This window comes from Tenrec ecaudatus, chromosome 16 (assembly GCF_050624435.1).
Source record: "Tenrec ecaudatus isolate mTenEca1 chromosome 16, mTenEca1.hap1, whole genome shotgun sequence".
Lineage (NCBI taxonomy): Eukaryota > Metazoa > Chordata > Mammalia > Afrosoricida > Tenrecidae > Tenrec > Tenrec ecaudatus.
Genome location: NC_134545.1, coordinates 30,756,702 through 30,781,294, shown reverse-complemented (window position 1 = coordinate 30,781,294; position 24,593 = coordinate 30,756,702). Strand labels below are relative to the sequence as shown.

At 49.0% G+C, this 24,593-nt stretch overlaps 1 protein-coding gene across 2 annotated transcripts in view; it reads right to left on the bottom strand.

The window, feature by feature from the left end:
* Positions 1-24,593, bottom strand: part of HIRA (histone cell cycle regulator) — a 69,342-nt gene that overhangs the window by 29,839 nt on the left and 14,910 nt on the right. Inside the window, exons 2-13 of one of the 2 annotated variants that reach the window (XM_075534565.1) lie at positions 18,451-18,513; positions 16,215-16,325; positions 16,006-16,089; positions 13,486-13,576; positions 12,008-12,102; positions 6,154-6,249; positions 5,605-5,765; positions 5,209-5,376; positions 2,685-2,798; positions 2,118-2,188; positions 1,690-1,795; positions 1-210 (exon numbers count right to left, since the gene is read on the bottom strand). In XM_075534565.1, the coding sequence (XP_075390680.1) occupies positions 1-210; positions 1,690-1,795; positions 2,118-2,188; positions 2,685-2,798; positions 5,209-5,376; positions 5,605-5,765; positions 6,154-6,249; positions 12,008-12,102; positions 13,486-13,576; positions 16,006-16,089; positions 16,215-16,325; positions 18,451-18,513 (1,370 nt within the window). The remainder of the gene's footprint in view (positions 211-1,689; positions 1,796-2,117; positions 2,189-2,684; positions 2,799-5,208; positions 5,377-5,604; positions 5,766-6,153; positions 6,250-12,007; positions 12,103-13,485; positions 13,577-16,005; positions 16,090-16,214; positions 16,326-18,450; positions 18,514-24,593) is intronic. The other variant, XM_075534566.1, reaches the window with a different exon arrangement.

Sequence of the window (24,593 nt, the reverse complement as noted above, 5' to 3'; positions counted from 1 at the left end):
CTTCCTGATGTCCTCTAGGCTCTCTCCATTTACAGCAACAGAGGTAGCTGAGCTGCTCTCCCGTGCAGACGCCCCCTTCTGGCCCAGCTGCTGCTGCTGCTGCCTCCGCTGGTACTTGAGCATCTCGGGATTCTCGATGACAGCTGTAGAGAGCTGCGTCTCGGTCATGATGGCCAAGCTCTTCCCGTAGGTGGACTGGTGGATGCGGCTCTAGAGGGGAGGCCGGAAGAGTGGCGGTATGAGTGGCCACAGCCCTGTTCTAGAGGTTTATACATGTGGGGTGTCTACAGGTGGGGATAATGATGAATGAGCTGCCTGATGGGCAGCAGGTGGGAAAAGGCATTAGCTAGCTCAGTTGCTAACTCCAGGGCCCCAAGGCTCTTTGGAAACCAGAATTGAAACCAAGGGTCCACCTCCACTGCTCTTGTCTTTAGACATCAGCCCTACAGGGTAGTAGGTCCTCATAGGAGAACCACCCGTGGCACCCCAACACTGACCCTTCATAGCAGGGACCTCCTCTCTGCCACCTTCCCAGGTCTTGTTCATCCTGTGCCACAAGAAGCGGAAGCCAGGAAGGTAGGGGCAGCATCCCCAGCAAGTCACAGCCATGGACACTCAAAAGAAAGGGGGCGAGGGGCAGACTCACAGAGAGCACTGTATCTACTTGGAAATGCTGGTGGGGGGGGGTAAGGACAGGGGCGCAGGTGGTGATCCAGAGGGTGTCTGAGGCCAGATACACAGGGCTGGCCTAGTGTGCCACCATCTGTGGTCAGACACCACCCTTCCTCATCCACCCCCGAAACCTCCAGCCAGAACTGTGTGCTCAGCGTTTGTCCAGTAGTCCTTATCCAGGGAACCAGCCTGTCTTCTGGGAGAGGGGATAGGAGATGGGTTCACACTGGGACTAGTCCGCAGTGACAGCTAGAAAGGAGAGCAAACCCTCCGAGACCCTCGCTGGCAGCTGGTCCTCCCAGGGTGATGCGAGGCACATACACCAAGAGCTGGCAACTGTCTCTCACTGCCATCAAGTGGATGCCGACTCGTAGTGACCCTCTCAGGGCAGGCCTGCCCCTGTGCGTTCCTGAGACTGTCACTGTCATCTGGGTGCACAGTCCCATCTCTTTCGAGGAGCAACTGGTGTGTTCTAACACCTAACTACGATGCCAGCAGGGGTCTCAAGAGCTGGCAAAGGACTCACTTTACGGGAGTCCACAGTAGGCAAGTGGGGCCGAGTCTTCCCAGAAAGCCTTGGAGAATGGCACGTGGGTCACTCTGCCTCACACATCTGGTCTTGGCGCAGGGCCTACCCACTGCTCAATGTCTTGTAGGTTTATGTGCGAGCGGAAGGAGATGACTGTGCAAAGTGCTTGCCACAGACACTGGCCCAGAGCACGTGCTAAGAACTGAGGAGCACTCCACGGCCAGTAGGTGGGGCCAGAAAGTGAGCGGCGGGGGCGGGGAGTTCCACGTGGCCAGGTTTCAACACAGGAGGAGCTGCTCAGAGTCGTTGGGGTCTCTGAAGAGGGCGCATTGCTACACACCTCTGTTTTGTACAGCAGCTCAGGGCGAGGGCCCAGCAGCACCTCAGCACACACTGTGCTGGGGAGTCCATACAAAGGGGCCCCCTCAGAGCCAGTGGGGCTCCTGCATGGCCCTGGCCCGGCAGCTGAAGAAGGGCCCTTCCCCTACCTTCTCCTCCTCGCTCAGGGGGTCTCCAAGTTCGTCCTGGGAGAAGTCGAGGAAGGCCACGGAGCCATCCATGGAGCACACTAGAATGCCCAGTCCATTCAGAGTCCTGCAAGACACATGTGTCAGCTGCCAGCGGGGAGGGGGAGGCTGGCCAGTGCAGGCCTGGGCCCTGGGTGGATGTGGGAGACCACTGGGCATCTGCTTGTGTACAGAGAGACAGCCTTGGAGCATCCCGGGCAGTCCCATGGGTCCTGCAGGGTGGACACTACAGGACCAGCAGAGCCAACAGGGAGGTGCATCACCCCTCTCTGCTCAAGACACTTTCCAGTGGCAAGGAGCGAGGAGCTCTGAAGCACAGCCTGGTCTCGGGGCCTGCAAGCACCCCTCCTGTCCCATGGTGTGGCTTATGCAGCAAAGACCCAGCTCACCAGGAAATATCCATGATGGACTTGTCGAACAGCTCATGGATTACAACCAGAGGCCGCTTCAGACACGTAAGCTGGAAGGAGAGAAGCAGCCAAGGTTACCTGAGCTAACAGAAAACACCTCCTCCTCTGCTCACTGGCAATGAATGCAGGTCTGGGTTCCAGAACCAAAGGAGGAGCATGCCCTGAGCTGACAGGAGGGCCCTAAGCTCCTGGTTCCGGACAGGGGTTAACACCAGGCCAGAACCACCAATATGTGCACAGCAGCAGACCACTTTGTAAGCAGTACGTATAATAAATGCAACCACAAGTCGCCCCCTTCACACCCATGACTTCAACTCCACTCTGCTCGTAAGGGCAGAACCATTTGTAAAACTGGAACTTTAAAGACGTACTGCTGACAGGAGTCCATAAGACATGGCCAGTGAGCTCATCCACAAGAGCAGTAGAGACGGGAGAGATGGGAAAGACCAGAAGTGGCGTGTCTCTCTTCCCTTCCAGGCATGCTATCTTCCCACCAAAGCCCCCACCCCACCCAGACAGCAGCGAAGACCCATGGTGGGGGCTCACCCAGACAGAAAGTGAGCGGTCCTTGCTGCCCACGGCACAGCAGCAATAGGGGCAGCTGGGCTTTGCCGAACTTCCATTCTTCTGCTTCTTTTTGAAGATTTTGGGGTTGAATTTCTAAAGTCAAGTGGCAGAGATGACAGGGTGATTCAAGCACCCAGCCTGTCCCACATCTGGGTGTGCTCTTGGAGCTCAGGCACTAGTACAATCACCCCAGGAGTGTTTTCTGGGGGCTGGCTAGAAAGCGCCAAGAAGCAGAGCCCGCTTAAAGCCTCACAAGCCAATTGCACTCCATCGTCTGAGCTGGGCAGGGAGCAGCTTAGGGGCAGAGAGTTAAAGGCCTGCTCCCCCTCTCTGTACCCATTGCTCACCTAGGACTGGCAGCCTGTGGACCATTCTTGAAAGACTGGGCATGCACAGTGCTCCCAATCCCCTTGGTCTAAAGGCCAAGCCAGGAAGAGGAAGTAGAAAAGGTGGCTTCTCGGGACCATGTGGACCCTGGCGTGTGGGTGTGTGTGTTGAATAAACAGGTAATATATCACCTATTCAGTGATTTTCGCACACACGTTAGGTGATATCATGGGTGTCCATCATCCATCATGCTGTTTAATTCCACCATTAACCACCCCAAATTGTCCCATCACTCTTATCAGAAATTCAGTGTCCCTAGTGGGTGGGTGTCTCACGCTAGAGGACAGACAGAAATGGCAAGTGGCACATCATAAAATTCATGGATACGGAGTCGATTCAGACTCATAGTGACCCCACGGGACAAAGAACTGCTCCCTGGGATCGTGAGCCAGCAAACCTGTATGGACGCCAACTGCTGCGTCTTTCCCTCAAGGAGCAGTAGGCAGGCTTGAAACTCTTGACGTTTTTGGTTAGTGGCTGAGTGCTTTAACTACCAAGCCACCAAGGCTCCTCACGGGGTGGAGACTGAAAACAGAACTCAGAGAGTTGGCTTCAAAGAGCTCCGTGGCACTTTCCCATGACGCAGGTGTCACTGGTAACCCCAGTCATCAGGGTTGCAGGAAAGGGGCTCAGTAAGGGGTGCAGGAACAGCTACTGTGAAAGCACCCCACTAGTTAGGAGCCAAGAGCCAGCAATGCACAGCATGTTAGCAAACTACCTGTGTGCCATTTAAAAACACTCAAGCAGTTATTGTATTCCTGTAAAATGTATCTTCTAAGTCACCATCTCTGCTCCTTATTACATATGTATTAGCATTGACTTACTAGTCAAAAAGAAGTACTACAAAAAGTTATGACGTATAGCAGTATTTACTGCACAAAGATAGCAAACTGTAAAGCGTGCTCATCTCTGTCTATCCACTCTGAGGGCAGGCTCTCCCTCCCTTCAACTTGTCCCAAAGGGGCACCATGCTCTTTGAGTCACACCAAGTCCAACCGGCAGTCTGGAAACTAGAGTGAACTCAAATTGTGTTTCTCTGATAGGGCCCTTGAGTTTGGGGAAGAAAAAGAAATCAGAAGGAGCATTATCAGGGCTGGAGGATGGATGGGATCAAGTTTCCCAACCAACTTCTCTGAGGACAGGCCTTCCCACCCTTGAAGAGTGAGCAGGTGCAGTGTCCGGAAAGGCGGGGGTGCTGGAAATCCTCAACACAGCCATTTCGGCCAACGCCCTTTTCTATTTGTACAACTTCCTCTTAATTAGCCCCTCTTGACTGTCCCGTGCCTTTCAAAAACATCTACCAGGCTGTTCGGAATTCTGAAAAACGGGCACCACGACCTTCTGAGCTGACTTCTCTGCCTTCAACCTATCCTCCTAGGAAGCCAGTGTTCCGACCGGACCTTTTGGTGGGGGTCTCCTGATGAGACTAGGATAAGCATGTAACTGGGAGGACTCCTCTGCACCCATCCAGTGATGACAGAGATGTGTTTAAACCCATTGCATTGGGAAGAAACCCGAGTGTGTGAACTGGAGCCCAAGCAGCCAATACCTTTAGCTGGACCCGCAGAAATAATGGAATGATAGGATGGTTTGTCATTTGATCTGGTTCCTGAGACCAGGCATTGAATGACCTTCCACTTTTAGCAGTCTCAGCTGGCTCTGAGGTTGCCTGACACACGAAGGTGGAGGTAAGAGGTTCTCTTGCCTAAGATGGTACTGGGACCATGTCTGCTGGCCGCTGCCCCTCCAACAAGGAGACAAATGCAGAGGTCTCTAGCCAGGATACATGCTGGACTTGGTGGGCCAGGTGGTTGCCAGGGCCACTGTACACAAGCTCCCCTGAGCAGCCCAGTGCTCCTAGGCAAAGACTTGGTTTGGTGGTATTTGCCAGTCATTTTTCCCAATAAAGCATGTGAGCATTTTATTTTGTAAAACTCATTTTCAAATATTTAAATGTACTTAAAAGGAAACACGATTCTGCTATGTCCAGAATCTGGTAGTCCAATACCTCATTCCACACCACCAGGCTGTTCTGAAGATAAGGTGCTGACTGGGAGCTGGACACCTGGACTCAAAGACACTTGCTAGGGCCCCCTCCCAGCCCATGTGCACTCACCACAACAGTCACGGCTTTCCGGTGCCCCACGAAGTCCATGTTGGTTTTCCAGCCCTCCCGTTCAATGATCTGGGCAGTGGGGCCAGAGTTGTTCATAGCATGAGCGGACACCAGGTAGTGACCATCAGGTGACCAGCTGAGCCGCAGCACATGGGTTGTACCTCCACACTGCAAGAAACAAGCCAGGGTGGGAGAGGGCCTCAAGGCCAGCCCCATGACCTGGGATTCACACTCTGACTTTGAAGGAGCATGCACCCTCAATTTCTGCCTTGCAAAGAGAGAAAGCATTCCTGCCAGCCGGCTCTGAGGGCCCAAGGGACCCCTTTGGGAAGCCTGTAGGAGCCCACTCAAGCGCCAGGACTTGGGGCCAAACTCTCGGCTGTGTGCCTCTATTACCTCATCAAAAGGCTTGGTGATACTGGTCTCTAGCTGCCAGTCCAGTGTGCGCCACACCTTCAGGCTGCGGTCGTCAGCTTGAGAAGCAATGTATTTGCCAACAGGATCCCAGGTCAACCCTTTAACCAAACCAGAGTGACCTCTTAGAGTAGCTAGAATTTCTGTGGGAAAAATAGAGATAAATCATAAGAAAGTTGGAAAAGCAGCTTACCTAAGGGAAAACATTGTGCTTTCATGCAGATAAACAGATGTGGCAATCCATGAGCCAGAGGATGGAGAGCCAAGGAAAGGTGGGAACTCAGGAGCTAACCCAGGCCAACTCCACCCCCTCTCCCCCACAAACCAAGTGTGAAAGTGCAACTTTCTTTTTAAGCCTCAAATAAATACAACTGATAATGAGTGGTGGGGGTTAAAGAAAAAGGCGTGGTTACTGACACACACAGAACTGCGGCCTGGCCAAAATGGCTGGTGCCAGAACTAGGGAGGAAGGCAGGGTCACACAGGAGAGCGCTCAGCAAAGGTTGAAGGGGCTGGAGGGAGGCGCCTGACCTGGGAACTTCACAGCATTCCAGATGACAACCGTGTTGTCCACGCTGCACGAGGCCAGCCAGGCGTCATGGGGTGACCACGCCACATCCATCACATCTGTAAAGAAGAGCAGAGTATCTCAGGCAGCATTTTAAGAACTGGGTGACAGTGGGGGTAGTCAGTACCACCTCAGTCAGATGGCCCAGGTAGCAGCCTCGGGGTCTGTGTGCCTAACTATGGGTCCTTTGCTGGATACCATCAGAACTAGCGCTTGCTTTTCCTCTCTTACCACTCATTTCCCCAGGAAGCATTTGCAGTCATTCAGTCAGTCAGCATTTACAAGTTCATGGCCTCTCATCAGGCATCCCACATTGGGACTCTGATGCATGCTCAGTTCTTGGCCTGGTCCTCATAAGAGCTCCTTTCTCCACCCACAACTGGCCCTTCCTCAGAGAGCCTCCTGGGCATTAACTGAGTTGCTATGGGTCACACACTTAGCAGAACAGAATGCCCAGCACACATAAAGGCTTGAGAAAGTTTCGCTGAACAAGCCACCATCACTGTCCGGCCCAACTCCTCCTCATGAGCCAGGTCTCACTTCCAAGACACTTTGGGGGGCACCTCTCTTCTGCTCCCCCTCCAGGGCATCCAACGAGAATCAACCAGTCATGCTGGGTTCCTCTAGATCAAGGGTTCTCAACCTGTGGGTTGTGACCCCTTTGGGTGTGTGCGTGTGTGTGTGTAACAACCCTTTCACAGGGGTCACCCAATTCATCACAGTAGCAAAACTACAGTTATGAAGTTGCAACAAAAATAATGTTATGGTTGGGGGTCGCAACATGAGGAACTGTAATAATGGGTAGCAGTATTAGGAAGGTTGAGAACCACTGCTCTAGATAGCACATTTTTACAATGTTTCATGTGAACTGCATTCCTGTAAGTGGGGAACTGTCATGTCTATTATAGCAATTGGTTCTTTTTAACGGTCTCAGAGGTCTTTTGGGCTGCACATCTAACAAACCAACAAGCAAGCAGGGCCTACACAAACCAAGCCACCAACTCAGCAGCCCCTCCCTAGAAGCTCAGTGTATGGGAAAGGCAGACGTGTCGACCACTGGAACTTCACCTTGTACCCAAGTTCTAGGACAGCGGAGGAACCATCAGCTGGGGGCCCAGAAGTGACGTTCTCAGCACTTCCATGGAGCATTTGTAACCCAGACATTCGCTGTAAAGTCATCAATTACCTTTGTTGTGTCTATTTGCCCCTTGTTAGTATTTTCTCTATTTGGAGCTATGGTGGCATAGTGGGTTGCGCATTGCACTGCTAAACAAGGTCAGCAGTTTGAAACGACCAGTCTACAGGAGAAAGATGAGGCTTTTTGTTTCCATAATGAGTGAGTCTTGGAAACCCAGGCAGTGACCTTGTCTTACAGGGGAACTATGAGTTGGCATTAAGTTTAGTTTCAAATACTCCCTCTGCTAAAAGTTAGTACATATTCAATTCTGTTGTTTCCTGGTTGAATTAGTAGACGTGTTCTCTGGTTAACACTTGCTGCCTATTTGAGCATGGTCTGTCTCACGAGAATGTACATACAAGTCCTCTCGCAACAAAATGCTGCGGTGACAATCAGTCTGCCATCGCCGTTCACTGATGCCTCCCTAGGCCCTGTGGCGTTGTTTGGAAATGCAACTTCATTCAGCCATTCCTGGCATTTTCTCTGGCTGCCTCTTCACCTCCAGCAAGCCCCAGACCCCACCCATGGTATCTATCCCCACTGACTTAGCCATTCAACTGCCTACATGGAGTGTCTACTCACCCACCCTTCTGATAAGCTGGATAAACTTTCACATGTCCAACCCTAAACCTCTACAACTCCCCCCAAACCTGTCCCCATTTAGCCTTCCCCATCTCAGGTGACAGCACCTGCATCCTTTCCACTGGCCCACAACCTTGTAGCCACTCTTGATTCCTTTGCCCCGGAAACCTCACAGCCTACCAACCCACCAGGAAAGTGAACTGGCTACACCTTTAGAGAGAGCTGCATCTCTACTGGCCTCTCACTATATCCCTTCACACAACTCAGGTCCCAACCTCCACCAATGATGCCTTTGCCCCTCCCTCCAGGACAGTCTCCCACAGACTGATCACTCTTCTACTCAAAGCTCAGCCCTAAGAGCCGTGTAAGGTTGACAAAATCATCAATACTAGCTAACATCACATGCTTTACCAAATAGAAGGTGTTCCAGCCATCATGAGGTGGGTTCATTAGACATTTGACCAGCGTGGCCCATAAATCAAGTTTTAAATATCCTGATGGCCCTTCTTTGGCTATAGAGGCTCTCTGGGAAAGCGCCCCTCACAAAAGTCTACACAGCCCACGCTCCCAGCTCACCGCTCCTATCCCCTCTCCACTCACTTTGCCCCAGCACCCTGGTTATTCTCTGAACACATCAAGCAGGGCTTTGTCTTGGCTGTTTCCTCTGCCTAGAAGGCTCTCCCAGGTGCCCTCGTGAAGGTCCCCTTACCGCCAGTGGTTCTCAACCTTCCCAATGCTGTGACCCTTTAATACAGTTCCTCATGTGGTAGTGACCCCCAACCGTAAAATTATTTTCATTGTTACTTCAAAACTAATTTTCCTACTGTTATGAAACATAACAGTAATTTTGCTAGTTATGAATTATACTGTAAGTATCTGATACGCAGGATGTATTTTCATTGTTACAAACTGAACATAATTAAACCATAGTGATCAATCACAAAAACAGTATATAATTATATATTGTGAAATATTTATTTCTAATGACAAATCAATGAAATTTTGTCTTGAAGCATGGTGTAGCATGGATAACAATCTTCATGCCGGTACTCGTAGGTGGGTGTGTCCACATGTGGGTGAACCCACCTGGAGACAGATAGGAGTGGTGTCTCGGTTCCCAAGACCATCGGAAATATGTGAAAGGGTCGTTCGACCCCCACAGGGGTGGAGACCTACAGGTTGAGAACTGCTGTCTTACCACTATTTCAGCTGGACTCAAATGTCACCTTCTCAGCCTGAGAACCTTGGTCAAAAAGGTACCCTGACTCCTTATTCTGTTTCCAAGGACGCTACCTTCTGATTTCTTAGCATGACCAGGATTTTCTTTGTCCAAGAGGACATTTATTTTTCTCCTGATTTCTGTTCCCTTGTGTCATAATTCCAAAACAATGCCTTAACTGAGACAGCACCCAGCCTTGCCTTTTCTCGATCTGCAGGGAGCTAAGAGCTGTGGTATTTGCTGCTGGTTTGAAATAACCAGTAAGTTGAGGAAATAGCTTCCTTTGCCATGTGGAAAAAGGGTTTTCATTAAGAACTGATGGTGGGTTTATGTGAAATCCCTTTTAGTCCAGTTCCTGAGATGACTGACTTTTTCTTATTTACCGCATATACTTGTGTTTTTATATACCGAGTGTTTCAGCACATTTTTAATGCAGTTTTTGTGGTAGAATTAGGTGCCCTGGCTGATATTCAGGTCAGTTTATACTCAACTATATACGGTAATTTGCTTGTGTGTTGAATTATACTAACAGATTTCCTCACACTGCACAATCACAATTCTCCCACGGCTTTCCGATAGTTCCACATTTACTAGTATTTTGTTTAGACTTTTTCTTTTACTCTTAGCAGGCTATGTATTTTTTTTTAGATTGTGGAAAGCCAAAAATGTATCTTTCTTTGAAGAATAAACATTTCTCTTTTCTGGAATAATTGCTTTTAAAAGTTTGGAAGAATGCACCAATGTAAAATTTAGGGGTCAGGAGCCATTTCCAAAGGTGGTCTTCAACTTCTGTATGCTGAACGGTAATTATTCTGGTTAGGTTCTCCTAACTAGCCCTTTGGTGTTAACACTGAAAGTGTGTATTTTCTGCTGGCGCTGTTCCACTCACATCTGCTACCAAAAACCAGTGACCATGAGTGGCAGGTAGCCCAGATGAACGTGACCAACACCACCTGTCTGATAAAGGAGACCCAGGGGCTGGAGGTTACCGCTTGGCCTGAGTGTCAGGTTAGGGCTCTGTAAAAGCCCCCTCTGGAGGCCCTGGGCCACATGTGGACATGTACTGTGCTCCAGAGCAGCCTCGCCGGTCTGCACTGTTAAGCAGCTGTGAAATAAATGAGGGCAGATTACACATTCTTCTTGTCCTTGACGACAGAATACTATTGTTCCACCTTTCACACACGTGCTCCATCTATGGTCAACAAGCGATGGCCTGTCTCCCTTTGACCTATCTACATGGGATCTGTGGAGAATCTATGGTTCCACATTATTACCGATGCCTTCCAAATTTCTTTCTCTTGCTTTAGGGTCTCCCTTGAACCCCAAATCAACTCCAACAGTCTCTAGACTTCCTACTGTTCCGCAAACAGGATCGAATTCACAATGAATTGCTGTTTGTCCTGAGACAAACTTAGGATGCCACTAGCCATGCGGACACCTGGCTAGGTATCTTCCCTTGACGTGTCACATATTTCTATCAACCCCCCTCTTGCTGTCTCAATGATCACAGGTCTGTTTCAGGCCCTTGTATCTATTGCAATCACCCCTTCTTCACAAAGCTGTCATCTTCGCCCTCTGGTGCTTCACAGCTTCCAATGGCTCTCTGTCCGATGCACTGTGATAGCTAAGGTTTTTTTTGGTCAACTTGGTTAGACCTGGATTTTCAGTGATTTTCAGTTAAGACATAGTAAACCTCTATGACGAGATTTCCCCCAGGGTGGGGGCTGCTTTTTGCTGAGTCCGCATCTTGCATCTGACCTCTGGGCATTTGTACTTGAGCCAGCGGCCTGACATATTGCCTGCCAATCTTGGGAGTTATCAGCAACTGCCATCTTACCAGCCAACTTTCATTCGCCTCTGCTACTAGCAGCTTGCCATCTGACCTGATCTGGGGCTCACCAGCCCCTGAAACTAGGAGCGTCAGAAGAAGCCTCTAGCTTGACATCTGATCCAGACTTGGAACTTGCTCACCTCTAAATGGTGTAGGCATGAGGGAACCTCTCTGTACATACACATATATAAGCTTCACTGGTTTTATTTCGCAGGAGAACCTGGTCTAAGACACACTTGATAAAGGGTATATCCACTCCCAAGTACACAAGCCTTCCTGGTCCCTGCACATCTGACTCACCTTGTTTTGTGATGCGCCCTGCCTCAAAGGTAAAGATGCAGCAAGGTGAAATGCTGCCTCTTCACTTTTCATATTCCACCTGTTCTCACATGGAGCCCTGGCCTGTGATGCCTGTTCCGCCTGAAAAACCCTTTCATTCACGATTTTCTAGATGCTTGCCTCCTACAAGCAGACTTCCTTAATCTCATTCCTTAGTACATTCCTCCAAAGTCTAGACTCCATCTCCCTGTTTCACAGTGTACATCACATGAGCTGGGCTAGGGTACGGGGAAAGACAAGTCTACATTCTATTTATTCTGGTCCCCCACACAGCGTATGCCACGTGGCTGTAGGCTGCCATAAGACCAACCCCCCTCTTGAACCCAAATGTGTAGAATGTAGCTCTTTCTACACCCAGTCCATTGAAAGGCACTTTGTAAACACACTCAAGGTCGAGTCAGCAGCTTTCCAGTGGACACCCATGTGCTGGGTTCTGTGGAATAAATAAAGCATGCTTACAGACTTAGTGCTCCACTGCTGAAGGTACTGATTCAGTTCACCAGGACAAACAGCAGGATATGGAAAGTACTATATTAAAGACAGAAACATACCCCCTGTGAGGGCAGGAGTGGGCCCCCCAGAATGCACAGGCAAGGGCACGGTGGAAAGGTGACAGAGAGGGCAGCCTAGGCACAGGGGCCCACCCAGCTCAATGGCAGCTCCACTCACCGCCTGAGTGACTTCGCAGGATGGAGACACAGCGCCACTGCTCCACGTTGGCAAGCTTGCCACTGGAGCCAAAGACAGTACTGGGGCCGATATACCTGTGGGAGAGAGGCAGCAGCAAGGTGCTCATGGGAAGAGTTGGGCATGGCAGAGGTGCTTGCTATAGACAGCATGTTTTATTGTGGCCAGAAAGAAGGTCACAGCCACAAACAAGGGTGGGAACAACCACATTGTTGAGGGCTGGGAGCCAATGAGGTAGGCAAGAGAATATGACCTTGGAATGAAATACTATGAAACCATTAAAAACTCCAGAGTACTTTAGATGGCCACCCACAGCACACCTCTGTGGTGAAAGAAGTCTTAAGGAGAAAAGGGTGTGTAAGAACAACTCAAAAATTCCCAAACTCTCATGGTCCAAGATGACCCAGTGGCTGTGGAAATGGCCACAATACAGAACCAGGTAAGAGGTGCAAGCCACGGGGACATCATACACGCGACGCTATCATTTAGAAATGCACACATCAGGGCTGACAGCTATATATGGAAAAAGAAACAGCAATATAGTAATATAGTAATATCCCTGGTTGTCATGGGGTGGGGGAGCGGCGCGTGAGTGATTCTCTGTTATATATATTATTTCCAATTTCAAGGTTGAACACTGCATGTGGTATTGAACAATATTGGCGAGGTCTTTTACATCACTCTTCAGAGCAGAAGCAGAGAGACCAGTGGAGCCACCGGTCCTGCCACATGAATAATCACAGGGGCCTTGCAGGGGGCTAGTATTTGAGACCACCAATATTCAGAGTCCCTGTCACCCCCTGAGCTCCTGTAAAATTCCTCACCGTCCTGCCAAGGTGCCAGGTGGGTCACGGGGCTAGCAGGCTTCTGCTGTTGAGGTTATGGTTATAGGACTGTACCAGCTGAGCAATGTGTGGGGTCTGCCTCCCCGACACAACTATCCCAGAGTCACAGGGCGCTTGTGATGGCACAGGCTCCTGGAAGTCGCCGTGAGACTCTTCTCCTCAGGTTTGAAGGAAAATCCTGAGGCGATAGCTCGCTCATTCTAGGTGTGCCACAGGAGATCTCAGGGAGAGCCTTAATTTAGGCTGAAGTATAATGGGGTGAATGGCAAAGTAGGTGGTTTCTGGGGCCCCACCTCGAATCCCACTGAACACCTTGACTTTGGATCATTTTGTATGTTGGGGTCCTATGGGACACTTATTTGAAGAAGAGACATATTAGTCTTCAGAGGGCTAAGCCTTGCATCTTCAAGGGACATCCTGCGGTCCAGACCCAGGTCACCAAGGATGGAGGTAGGGGTATATAAATATATCTCCACCTGCAACTGGGTCCTTCCTATTATCTACAAAGGTGGAGCTCTGGGGACCTTCAGTGCCAAGGTGGGGGACAGGGGACTTAGGAGAAGGCCCATGAGAAGCTTCTAGAAGTAAAATGTGAAGAAGGAAAATGATGCTTACGTAGCCCGCTTCCACACCATAATCAGTTTGTCATCTCCCCCAGAAGCTAAATACAGGCCACTGTTTGACCACCGCACGCAGTTCACACATGCTGGGGAGAAAACAAACAAACAAACAAACAGGGTGAGGAACATCCAGGAGTCATGGCCCTTTTGATTTCTGCAGTTTGGCAAGATGTAAAATAAAGGGTTTATAAAACCGAATTCATGTCTTTTGCTCAGCACAGTAACTGTGAGACCCAGGAAAAGTACTGGCAATTTGTGCTGAGATAGCAAATGACCAGACCGGGGCTAGAGCAGGAAGAGCTGCCATCAGCGACCCGCTAGTCCTGAGGGAACAAGCCAACAGGAGGCCTGCATCACAGACACTATTTTTTCGGAAGGGCTGTCTATTAGTTGGATGGACAGCTGGGTAGGAAGGCCTCTTGAAATGAGAGTATGTGTTCAAGAGGTCTTTTCTAGACTTTCTAAGGGGCAGCTAGTTACAAAGAACTACTCCCCCACCCCGGCTTTCCTCCCACCTTCTTTGTTTCCTTACTGGGCTGTTTTTAAAAATCATTTTATCGGGGGCTCTTATAGTTCTTATTACAATCCATCCATACATCCATTGTGTCAAGCACATTTGTACCTATGTTGCCATCATCATTTTAAAAACATTTTCATTCTACTTGAGCCTTTGGTATCAGCTCATTTCCCCCTCCCCTCATGAACCCTTGATAATTTATAATTTCTTTTTTTCATGTCTTACACTGACTGCTATCTCTCTTCACCCACGTTTCTGCTGTCTGTCCTGCTGGGAGGGAGTTATATGTAGATCATTGTGCTCAGTTCCCCCTTCCGCCCCCCACCTTCCCCTTCCCCTCCTGGTATTACTACTCTCACTGATCCTGAGGGGTTTATCTGTCCTGGATTCCCTGTGTTTCCAGCTCTTAGCTGTACCAGTGTATATGCTCTGGTCTAGCTGGATTTGTAAGGTAGAATTGGGGTCGTGCTAGTGGGGGGAGGTGGTGTTGCTATGCACCCTGACTAGCTCATCTCTTCCTGTGACTCTTCTGTGAAGGGATGTCCAATTGTCTACAGATGGGCTTTGGGTCTCCACTCTGCCCTCCCCCTCATTCACATGAATATGATTTTTTGTTTTGGGTCTTTGATGCCTGATATCTGATCCCATAGACAGCTCATAATCACACAGGCTGGTGTGATCTTTGTAGGCTTTGTTGCTTCTCAGCTAGATAGCTGCTTGTTTATCTTCAAGCCTTTAAGAACCCAGATGCTGCTGGGTACCATCAGCTTTCTTCACCATTTTCTTCACCATCAGAGTTCTTCTATTTGCTTTTTCAACCATTTTGTCTTCAGTGATGGTGTCAGGGAAGGTGAGCATCACAGAATGCCAGGTTATTAGAGCAAAGTGTTCTTGTGTTGAGGGAGTACTTGAGTGGAGGCCCAATGTCCATCTGCTGCCTTAATACTTAACAAATATATAAATATATGTACATGCCTATATTTAGACCTCTATAGATGTCCTTTGCCTCCTAATTCTTTCCTCAATTTCCTTTTACTTTCCTCTTGTTCCACTACCATGCTTGACCTTCATTCAGGTTTTGGTAATTCCTCTCGGCTACATTGCACTTGATCAAGCCCCACCAGGTATCCTACGCCCTCCTCGGCATCGATTTTAGATCACTTGTTGTTCCCTTGTCCCTGGGTTTGTTGGCTCCCCCCAGCCTTCCCCTCTCCAACCATCGGTCCCAATGTTTTACCCTCCAGATTGTTTATTCCACCTATCTTATCTAGATAGACCTGCAGAGACAATAATAAGCACAAAAGCAAGACAAAACAACAAAAGAAAAGCCTACAAATAGTTCCAGGTATGTTTGTTGACCCTTTTGAGTGTTTTCCAGTTGAGTCTGATGGGGTACCACACCCTGTGCCCCAACAGAACTGCTCCCTAAGCTTCCTGGGGCTGTGACTCTTTGTGGATAGCAGTCCAATGCTTATTCCATAGCGCCATTGGGGCTCCTTGTGCTTTGATATCTGGATCTTCCAAACTCACCTGGGCTGGAGACGGACTCTGTGCCTAGAGGTAAAGCTCTCGCAGAGAGCCCCCCTCCCAAGTCAGGAGGTCCAGGAGTCCCCAGTATACAAAGGCCATTGTCAAGATGACAGCTAAGGATGGCCCAGCAATCAGTGGTGCTCCAGGCACCATACACCAGCAGACCTGTGGGGCAGCGAGAGTGGTCCCTGGAGTGAGGGGACTGGGCTGGCAGTCTGAGCTGGCTCCAGTTACCTTGACGCTCAGGGGCAGGAGTTGAGTAGGAAGGAGACCCCGACACTGGCCAATGGGCAAAGGGTCCTGGCAGGGAGAATCTGAGTGCCATGCACAGTCCCACTTGGAGACCCTCCAGATCTCCAAGTGGTCTTATGGCCCCTTCCCAGAACCTTCCTGTGTTCAGATCACGGGCCCTAAAGCCCCAATGGGTCAGTTGGTAAGGACTGCTGAGCAAAAAATCACCAGTGGTACCTGCAGTCTGTCCAAGGATAGTTCTATGGGTGGGCTGGGTCTTCTGTCGAATGACTCGCCCAGGTGTGCAGTCAACATCTGTGCCTTCAGAGAGCAGACCGAGGGCAGTTATCGCCACACTGAAGCCTTAGCTTTCTAATTATGAACACGCATGCTAATTGTGGGCACTTTGCCAACACACCAAGCCTGCAAGGGCCACTCTCAAATACCTAAATGATTGTCCATCTGGCAGAGCATCTTGGGGATATTTTCATCCTTCTCGTCATCCTCCTGGAGGACTGGTGACATATTCCAGATCACAACCTTCCCAGAATCCTGCCCTGGAAAGAAAGGTTTAGAAGAACTCAATGTGCGAATGGTAGAAAGCTGATGGCAGAGCGTAGTTGGGACTATCAGGCCTCCCATTGATCCCATCCACCATAGCGAGCTGGAACTGAGGGACCGAGTAGAAAGGCTGCTATCAGCCATTATGGAAATGAAGAAAGGCAGATCCTTGTGGGAACCAATGAGAAGACAGAATGAGGAGACAGAGATCACCAGAAGTGACATAAAGAATCCTAGTCTGTGTCAGGAGGAGTCTCTTCTTGATCCATCCAACCCAAACTGGGAGGACAAAGGCGCTACCTCTCCAATATTTACATCCCAAGAGCGGTTTTGAGGGCTATAGCTCTCCAATTGGAGGTTTCTAGAACGGCAGGTACGTATTTGAGCTCCCCATGAGTGGGGAAAAAATCCATCCCAACCTAACACTACAGCATACCAATAACACAGCCTTTGGAAAGAAAACCAACTTGAAGAAGATATTTGGATAAAGCCAAAATTTTCTTAATTTAGTAAACTTTAAACAATAACATTTCAAATTATTCTCACAAGAGTTGGAATTCCAAAAGTAAGCAAAAATTAATTAATATCTCTGTGAAACAAAAAAATAGAGAACCCTAGTCTGACAGTGAGAAGGCACCTGCGTTCTAGTCTAGCCTTGAACATGTGGCCATGAGGGGCCCTGAGAACACAAGCCCTCATTTTTGCCCAGGACAAGTCAACATTCAAAGGATGCCTTCACCCTAGACACCAAGCACAGCTCATGTTGGGGTCGCCCTCCCATGCGGAGCACTCTGTGGAGAGAGTCCACGGCTAGCCCTATAGCTGACCCGTGTCTGAGATGCAGCCTGAACAAAGGGCAAAGGTCTCCCTGTCTCCTGGTCAGTCCTTCAGTCGCCTACAAACGAGAGGTGAACTGAATGAACGAGGGGACTTGGGGTTTCTGTGGCTCTACTCAAAGGCACGGCTTTCATAGAAAACACAGCTATATGGTTTACTAATCATTTCTTTTTTTCTGCACTTCCCACACTGGTATCCAATGAAAGTCTAGTCCCGCTCCCAACTTCCTATCACAGTACACTTCTGGAAACACACCTCCCCCAACCCGCCGCCAACCTCCAACCCCATACACCCAATGTCATTAATCTGGCTCTGACTCAAAGTGACCTTACAGGACAGAGTAGAATGCTTCCCTAGGGTTTCTGAAGCTGCTCTTCCTTATGGGAGCAGCCAGTCTCATCTTTTTCCCTGAGGAGCAGCTGGTAGATTTGAAGTGCTGACCTTACAGTTAGCAGTCCAACTCTTAATCAGGGGCTCAATAGCTGCCTGATACCAAAAAAAGTAAACCCATTGCCAGTGAGTCACTTCCGACTCATAGTGACCCTACCGGGCAGCCCAGAACTGGCCCACAGGGTTTCTGAGGGTGACAACCTTTGAAAGCAGATTGCTTCCTCTTTCCCCAGAGTGGCTGATGGGCCAAACCATTGATCTTTCAGATCTAGCAAACTGACACTTAACCCACTGAGACACCAAGGATCCTTCTGTCTGGAAACAGACATGCCAGAATGACCACATGTGGAATGGCTGCTGGGTCAAACAGGTAAGCATTACAGCTTTTCTTAAATCTCTGTCCTCAACCTACTACTGAGAAAGCTGGGCCTCCTGGGGGGACAAGGAGAAAGCACACCCTCACCCAGGCCCCAGAGAATCTCACAGCTCAGAGAAAGGAGGCAGCGCCCTCCCTGCCCTGCCCAGTTGGTGCCCCTGAACTTTTCCTGGGGCAGAGGCGTCACAGAACTCACCAAGGCACTGTCTGAGTCAAAGAGAGATCCAGCTTTAGGGCAAAAATCATGTGGGGCTAGGCTCTGCCCTTACCGTCACTCTGCCATCAGACACATCCTGGCGTTGGGATAGTAGACGAGGCTGGGAACCAAGCTATGGGTCAGGGCATCCCTTGGTGTGGGTCTTTTCACCTGCTCCTGACTGAGCTGAATTCCCCGGAGTCCACGAAGTGAATGACCACAAGAATCCTAAGCAGTTGAGCCAGGAGAGGAAGAACAGGCCACGGGGTGTGCGGGACAGGGGTTGGAGGAGGGTGTGTGTGTACATGTGTGTGTGACGCACCTTGTCCTCCAGTTGCAAACTTGGTCCCGTCAGGGTGAATATCAACTGAGAAAATTGGCTTGCCTGGAAACAAGTGAGAAAAAAAAAAGACGAATAAATAAATAAAAATTGGTCTGTATTCAAAGATCCGTAACAGACTCATATATTTTAACATATTGGTTACTCAAGTAATAACTCTCAACACGGTTCTTAGGAAACAAACAAACCAAGAGTCATTTGGCAGGTCTGCCCTGTGTGCCAGGAGCACTGTCTACTGTGATTTTTCAGAAGCTGATTGCCAGACCTTTTCTCTGGTGCTCCTTTGGGTAGATTTGACCCTCCAACCGCTTGGTCAGCAGTTGAGAACACGAACCATTGGACCCGTCCAGGGATGCCAGCAACTTGGTTCAGGGTAGGGTCTTGGTTCAGGGTAGGGTCTTGGTTCAGGGTAGGGTCCTCTAACAGCTTCAGTGGGCCTCCACCCTGCTGGGCAGTGATTCTGAGCAGTGCTAAAGAGGGAAGAGTGCGAATGTGGACGCAGGCTCTCCATCACTCCACAGACTGAGCCTACAAGGCTAGAGCCCTTGCAGAGGTCTGGTAGACACTACACAGACAACACTGGACAGGCTGGGAATGGGGCCGTGCTGGGCGTTGGTGAGGCGAACACACGGCTATCACTTCTAGACATCTCTGCCCATGCTCTGGTCTGGGGAGCACTCTTTATGATGGGCTGCCCGACAGTGAGGACAATGGCAGCTGCCATGGACGGACGTTGTCCTTGTCTCACTTTTGCTCCAGAAATGGCTCCCTATCCACTGGTGCTGCCTCTGGCTGAGCCTTTGTCACAGCCAGTATCATGTACGCAACTGGGGGGGTCTCAGCTTCTCCAGGAGAAAGGCTGAGGCTTACTAGTTCATGGCCCCAGATGGAGCCCACAGGCAAATGGCTGGATGGTGGGCCAGACAAACATGACCACCAAGAACTCAAAGCAGAACAGTGGGCTATGGCAGGCACTCCTGGTGCCTGGGGCCAGCTCCCTGGCGTGCTAAAGACATGACTGGCCCATTCATCACTGTCAAGTTCACCACCAGACCTCCCAGGCCCAGCGCCTGCTGTGGGGCAGCTCAGTAACTGAGTGGCAAATGAGATGGCTAACAACTAACCGGGTACCAAGTGCTGACCCAGACCAGGAAGAAGCTTTCTGTAGAGGACATCCCATTTCTGTCTCCCAAAAGGTGGCCACATGGACACAGGGATGAGCGAGAGGGCGGATAGTTGAAGTACTGCCATGACTTCCATGCCACTGGGTATAATCAAATGCTGGTATACCCAAAAGGCAATGCCTGGCCAGCACGGGCCCACATAGCTTGCCTGGCTATCTTCCCCAAAGCCATAGCCAAGAGGGGCCAGGCAGGGATATCTCCTTCTCACTGACCTCTCTGGGTAACACACAACATTGTCTGTGAAGCTGTGGGCAGGAACCCCGGGAAAGTTTGCAAACCAAACTACAAAGGACACCACATTTCACACAAACTGTGAATTCCCACACTACGAAAATGGCCAAGTGAGTGTGATAGTTGCCAGACCCTTGCCTGCACTGGGGTAGCTCCGTCTGGCCCCTAAGCCCCTCCGGGGCCCTAGAAGAGCTAGAGAGCCCTGTGGAAACAGGTCACTCAGACACAGCTGACCCTCCACCATCTCTTTAGAACAAGTACTGTGTGCTCAAAACCTTCGGTGTCTATTCTGCCTCACGGTGACCCAACACAACAGGGGAGAATTACCTTGTGGACAGTCTCATCTCTTCCCGTAAAGCCACTGGTACTTGTAACACACAGACCTTTTGGTGAGCTGCGTTAGCCCATGAACTACCAGGACTCCCTCCTTGTGCATAGCAAGTCCACTGTCATCCCATCAATTCCAACTCAGAGAGGCCTACTAGGGCAGTGGTGAACTGCTTCTTAGAGTTTCCGAGACTATCCATCTTTACAGAAGCACAGGGCCTCATCTTCCTCCCATGGAGTGGCTGGCAGGCTTGAACCACCAACCAACCTTGTGGTTAGCAGTACAAACCTTAAGCCACTGTATCACCACGGGTCTACACTCACAGGCATCACAGTCCTTGTCTGCGCAGCATTTTCATACCATAGCCTGGTATGGTCACTGTGCCTACCTTTGAGGAGCCAGACTCAGCAGATGTGTGTGTTCACGAAGGAGGCAGGCTAGAAAGCCTCCTCTTTCATGGCTGGGCTGAGTCGGTCAGTCGCCTATACACCTCCCGTTGGCCGGCTGTGGCCAGGTGGGAAGGGCCCAAGGACAGTCTGCACACCCAGCCTATTGGGGCTGGGTCTTGAATGGGCAAGGTGGCTGGTCCACGAGATGACCATAAGGCTCCGTATGTCTCTTTTTCAACACCTAGCTCAGTCTACCCTCAGTACTGTTGCCCCTGGGGTCTGCTGAGCTGCTAGCAAGTGCACAAGGGGAGGGCTTCTGATGTGACAGGAACACAGCAGTGGGTCTGGTGATCTTGGCAGGGCCTGGTCAGGTGGAATCTGATGCTCCTCTGGCGCAGCAGGGAAAAGGCTTCTGCGGGATGTCTAGACGTGGCCATTGACAAGAGCCCTGGCCACAGAGCCTTTGCTCTGAGCTTTCATTTCTGGGCTTTGATGCTCTTAACAAAGGAACCCTAGTGGTGCAGTGGGTTAAGCACCCGGGCTGCCAACAGAAAAGCTGGTGGTTCAGAACCACCAGTTGGCCCTTGAGAAAAAGATGAGGATGCCTGCTTCATAAGGATGCAGTCTCAGAAACCCCGGGCAACAGTTCTGTTCTGTCCTACAGCATTGCTGAGCATTGAAAATGACCTTGAGGGCAGTGCAATTGACTTTTGCTTTCTGCTCCACTTTGCCCACTGTTTAGACCTTAGAGGCACAACCCAAAGTTCTGCTGAAATGGAAGCCTGGGAAAGTGAGGCCTTCCACTGAATGTTTTCTGGAATGCGTCTACCATACAGTCATACAGAAATGATGTTAGTAAAACTCAGCAAACTTGTCATTGACATTAGAACATAGGTAAATGTTTGAAACATTTATTGAGTTAAGTTTCAAAATATGAGTTGATTCTTGACTCAGAGTCCATACAGGGTAGAAGAGAACTGTCTCCCACCCTCCCTCTTTTAAAACCACTTTTAAACATCTTTTTAAAAAACACTTTCATTAGCACTTCATCTACATGTCATACAATCCAATAATTCACTCATATCAACAAGAGTTATACAATTGTTAACCATATTCAATTCTAGAACATCTTCCTTGTACTCATTATTCATGTAATTTTTTTCTAACTGTGGCAAAAATATGCACAAAACATTCTGCAATTCCACAACATTTACCTGTATAATTCAGTGCCATTATGTACTTCATGTGTACAACCATTATTGATATCCTTTTCCAAATTATTCCACCACCACTGACTTAAATTTAATGTCCCCTAAGCAAAAACTCTTTCCCTTTTACCCCTGGGTAACCACTGGTAAAGTTTGATTTCTTTTTTCTTTTTATTTTTCAGTAGTCATCTTGTTATAGTATTCACATATCATACGCTTCCATGGTTAAGTCATTTTTAAAATGAGTTGCATATATATCATCACAATCGGTTCTAATGCTCCCCCCCGCATTCATTGTTTGTTCCCCAAATCCCCTAACTCTCCCCATGGCCAGCCCTCTCCTCATCCCCATAAACCATTGTATCAGTTATTGTCTCCATGCACCTACTCCTTCTGTGCTTCGCAAACTGGGGAATCCAACAGAAATAATAATAAAAAATAGAAATAAAATGGCAAGAATTAAATAATAATATAAAGATAAAAATACAAAAGAAGCCCAAAAACAATATTTAAAAAGCCAGAGAAGAAATTTCTGTCGTGGAACAAGAATTGACCACTTGAGTCTAGAACAAATTCAGGTTGGGTCAAGTATCAAACTGTACCATGTGCGTCCACCACAATCAAGCTTATAATAATCTCGGACAGTAAAGCTGTGTGAGTCCCTTACCTGTGGCTAGAGGGGATCTGCCGGAGACTTGATCTGACTAGATACTCCGCAGATGGATTTCCGGCTCCTACTGTCCTTCACAGCCGTTTAAACAGCGGCTGTTCACAATTTAAGCTGATACCTTTCCCTTCGTCATATTTGGATTTTGTCATGCCACCTTTGGGTCACACACCTTTGGGTCACACCTTTGGGTCCTTCACGTGGATTTATTGCGCTCCTCGCTGAGATGGCTGCTTGTTTGAATACAAGCCTTTAAGACCGTAGATACTATTCTAATTGCTAGCTCGGCACCATCTGCTTTACTGTAGCACCCTTATCTTCAGTGATCATTTCATGAGAGTGAATATGGTGCAGGGCTGTTATCAGAACTAACCATTCTTGGATTGGGGCTAGTTAAGTGGGGGCCCAGAATGTATCTGCTCATCCACAGGTTATGAATGATGACTGGTTTACTTTGGCAGTTGTATTATGACAAAACAAAACTCCACAAGACCAACAAGAAAAACAAACAAACAAAAGACAGAAAAACAAAAAAGCCCCAAAGAAAAACATTGTCAATAATCCCCCTGGGGTGTAAGGCAATTGCACTGATCACAGCACTAATTTCTCCAGTGACACAGAACTCAAGATTCTGTCAGTATGTGGAGTCTATACAAGTACAGTCCAACCGTGAGCCACAAACCATGAGTTGCTGCCCTGCACATATCGATGTCCCAATCAACTGAGCCCTGTTTACACTGAGCATGGGGATTGGTGCCAGGGAAAACTTCCTGTATCCATGACTGCAAGTGCAAATCCCTGCCCACCAGATCCAACCTGTACAATCAATGCAAATGGAGCAGCGAGGTAACGACTATATGGTGATTCTAGGTCCCTTTCCATTGGATACCCACCAAGCCAGGGCTCTCACCCAAGGCTCAATGACTGCCATTTCCATAGTCCTGGGGCAGCCACTTAAGGGTATACATCTTTATGGGAGCAGCCAGCCTCCTTTTCCTCCCATAGATTTGAACTGCCGACACTGCAGCTAGCAGCCGAGCTTAAATGACTATGCCACAGGGATCCTTTCCAATATATAAATAAAAAACCACACTCCTGTCATTGTGCTGATTCTGGCTCTAATTGACCCTATAGGCAGGTAGCACTGTCCCTGTGGGATTCTGAGACTGTCGCTCTTTATGGGATTAGAAAGCTCCATCTTTCTCCCAAGGAGCGCCTGGTAGAGCCGCACTGCGACCTTGCAGACTGCAGTCTAATGCATAATCAGTAGGCCACCTTTCCAATACATAGGTTTATGGTATGTTCTCGCTGCAGGAGGCACCATGCAGCTACTTCTGAGGGATTCAGAGGAGCCAGCCCACAATGTTTTTCTTGGTGATCATCTACATGGAAGTGGATCACTAAGTCTCTCTCCCATGGAGTTGTGTGGTGGGTTTGAACCATACACCTTTAGATCAACAGTGTAGCAATTTAACCATCTGCACCACTAGGCGAAGTATACAAGGGCTCACTTGGCATTCTTTCTTGCCCATGTATCTACTTAAACTTCAATAATACACATATAAACACACCCTACTCTCCCGATGCTGGCGGTGATTCACAGTGATCCTCTCACTATTGGGTTTCTGAGGCTGTGAATCTTTACGAGAGCTAACAGCTCATCTTTCTCCTGCAGAGCAGCTAGTGAGTTGAATTGCCAAGCTTGCAGTTAGGAGTCCCAATGCTTACCTGACAGCACCACCCAGGGTGCTTCACATAGACAGAGGGCTGTTTTTGTTTTGAAACAAAAACTACACAGTAGGAGGAGGTAACCCCCCCCCCAAAAAAAAACAAAACCAGAAAAAGTCATGCCCCTCCCCCAATTAGGTGAGCATCCAGTAATTTGCTCTGAGTGCACCCAGTGGTGTCACCTGGGAAGGTTCTCTCTGGTCACAGTGAATTTTTTGGTAAAAGTTTCGCTGAAACCTTGCTTTTTTGGTGATGCCCAATTTAAGAGAACAGCATGCAGCTATGAAATTTTGTTTCCTATTCAGGAAAAATGCCACAAAACTGTTATGTTGAACACAGCTTACAAGGACAGCTATAAAAGAAAAACTAAGTGTATGAGTGATTTTTTTG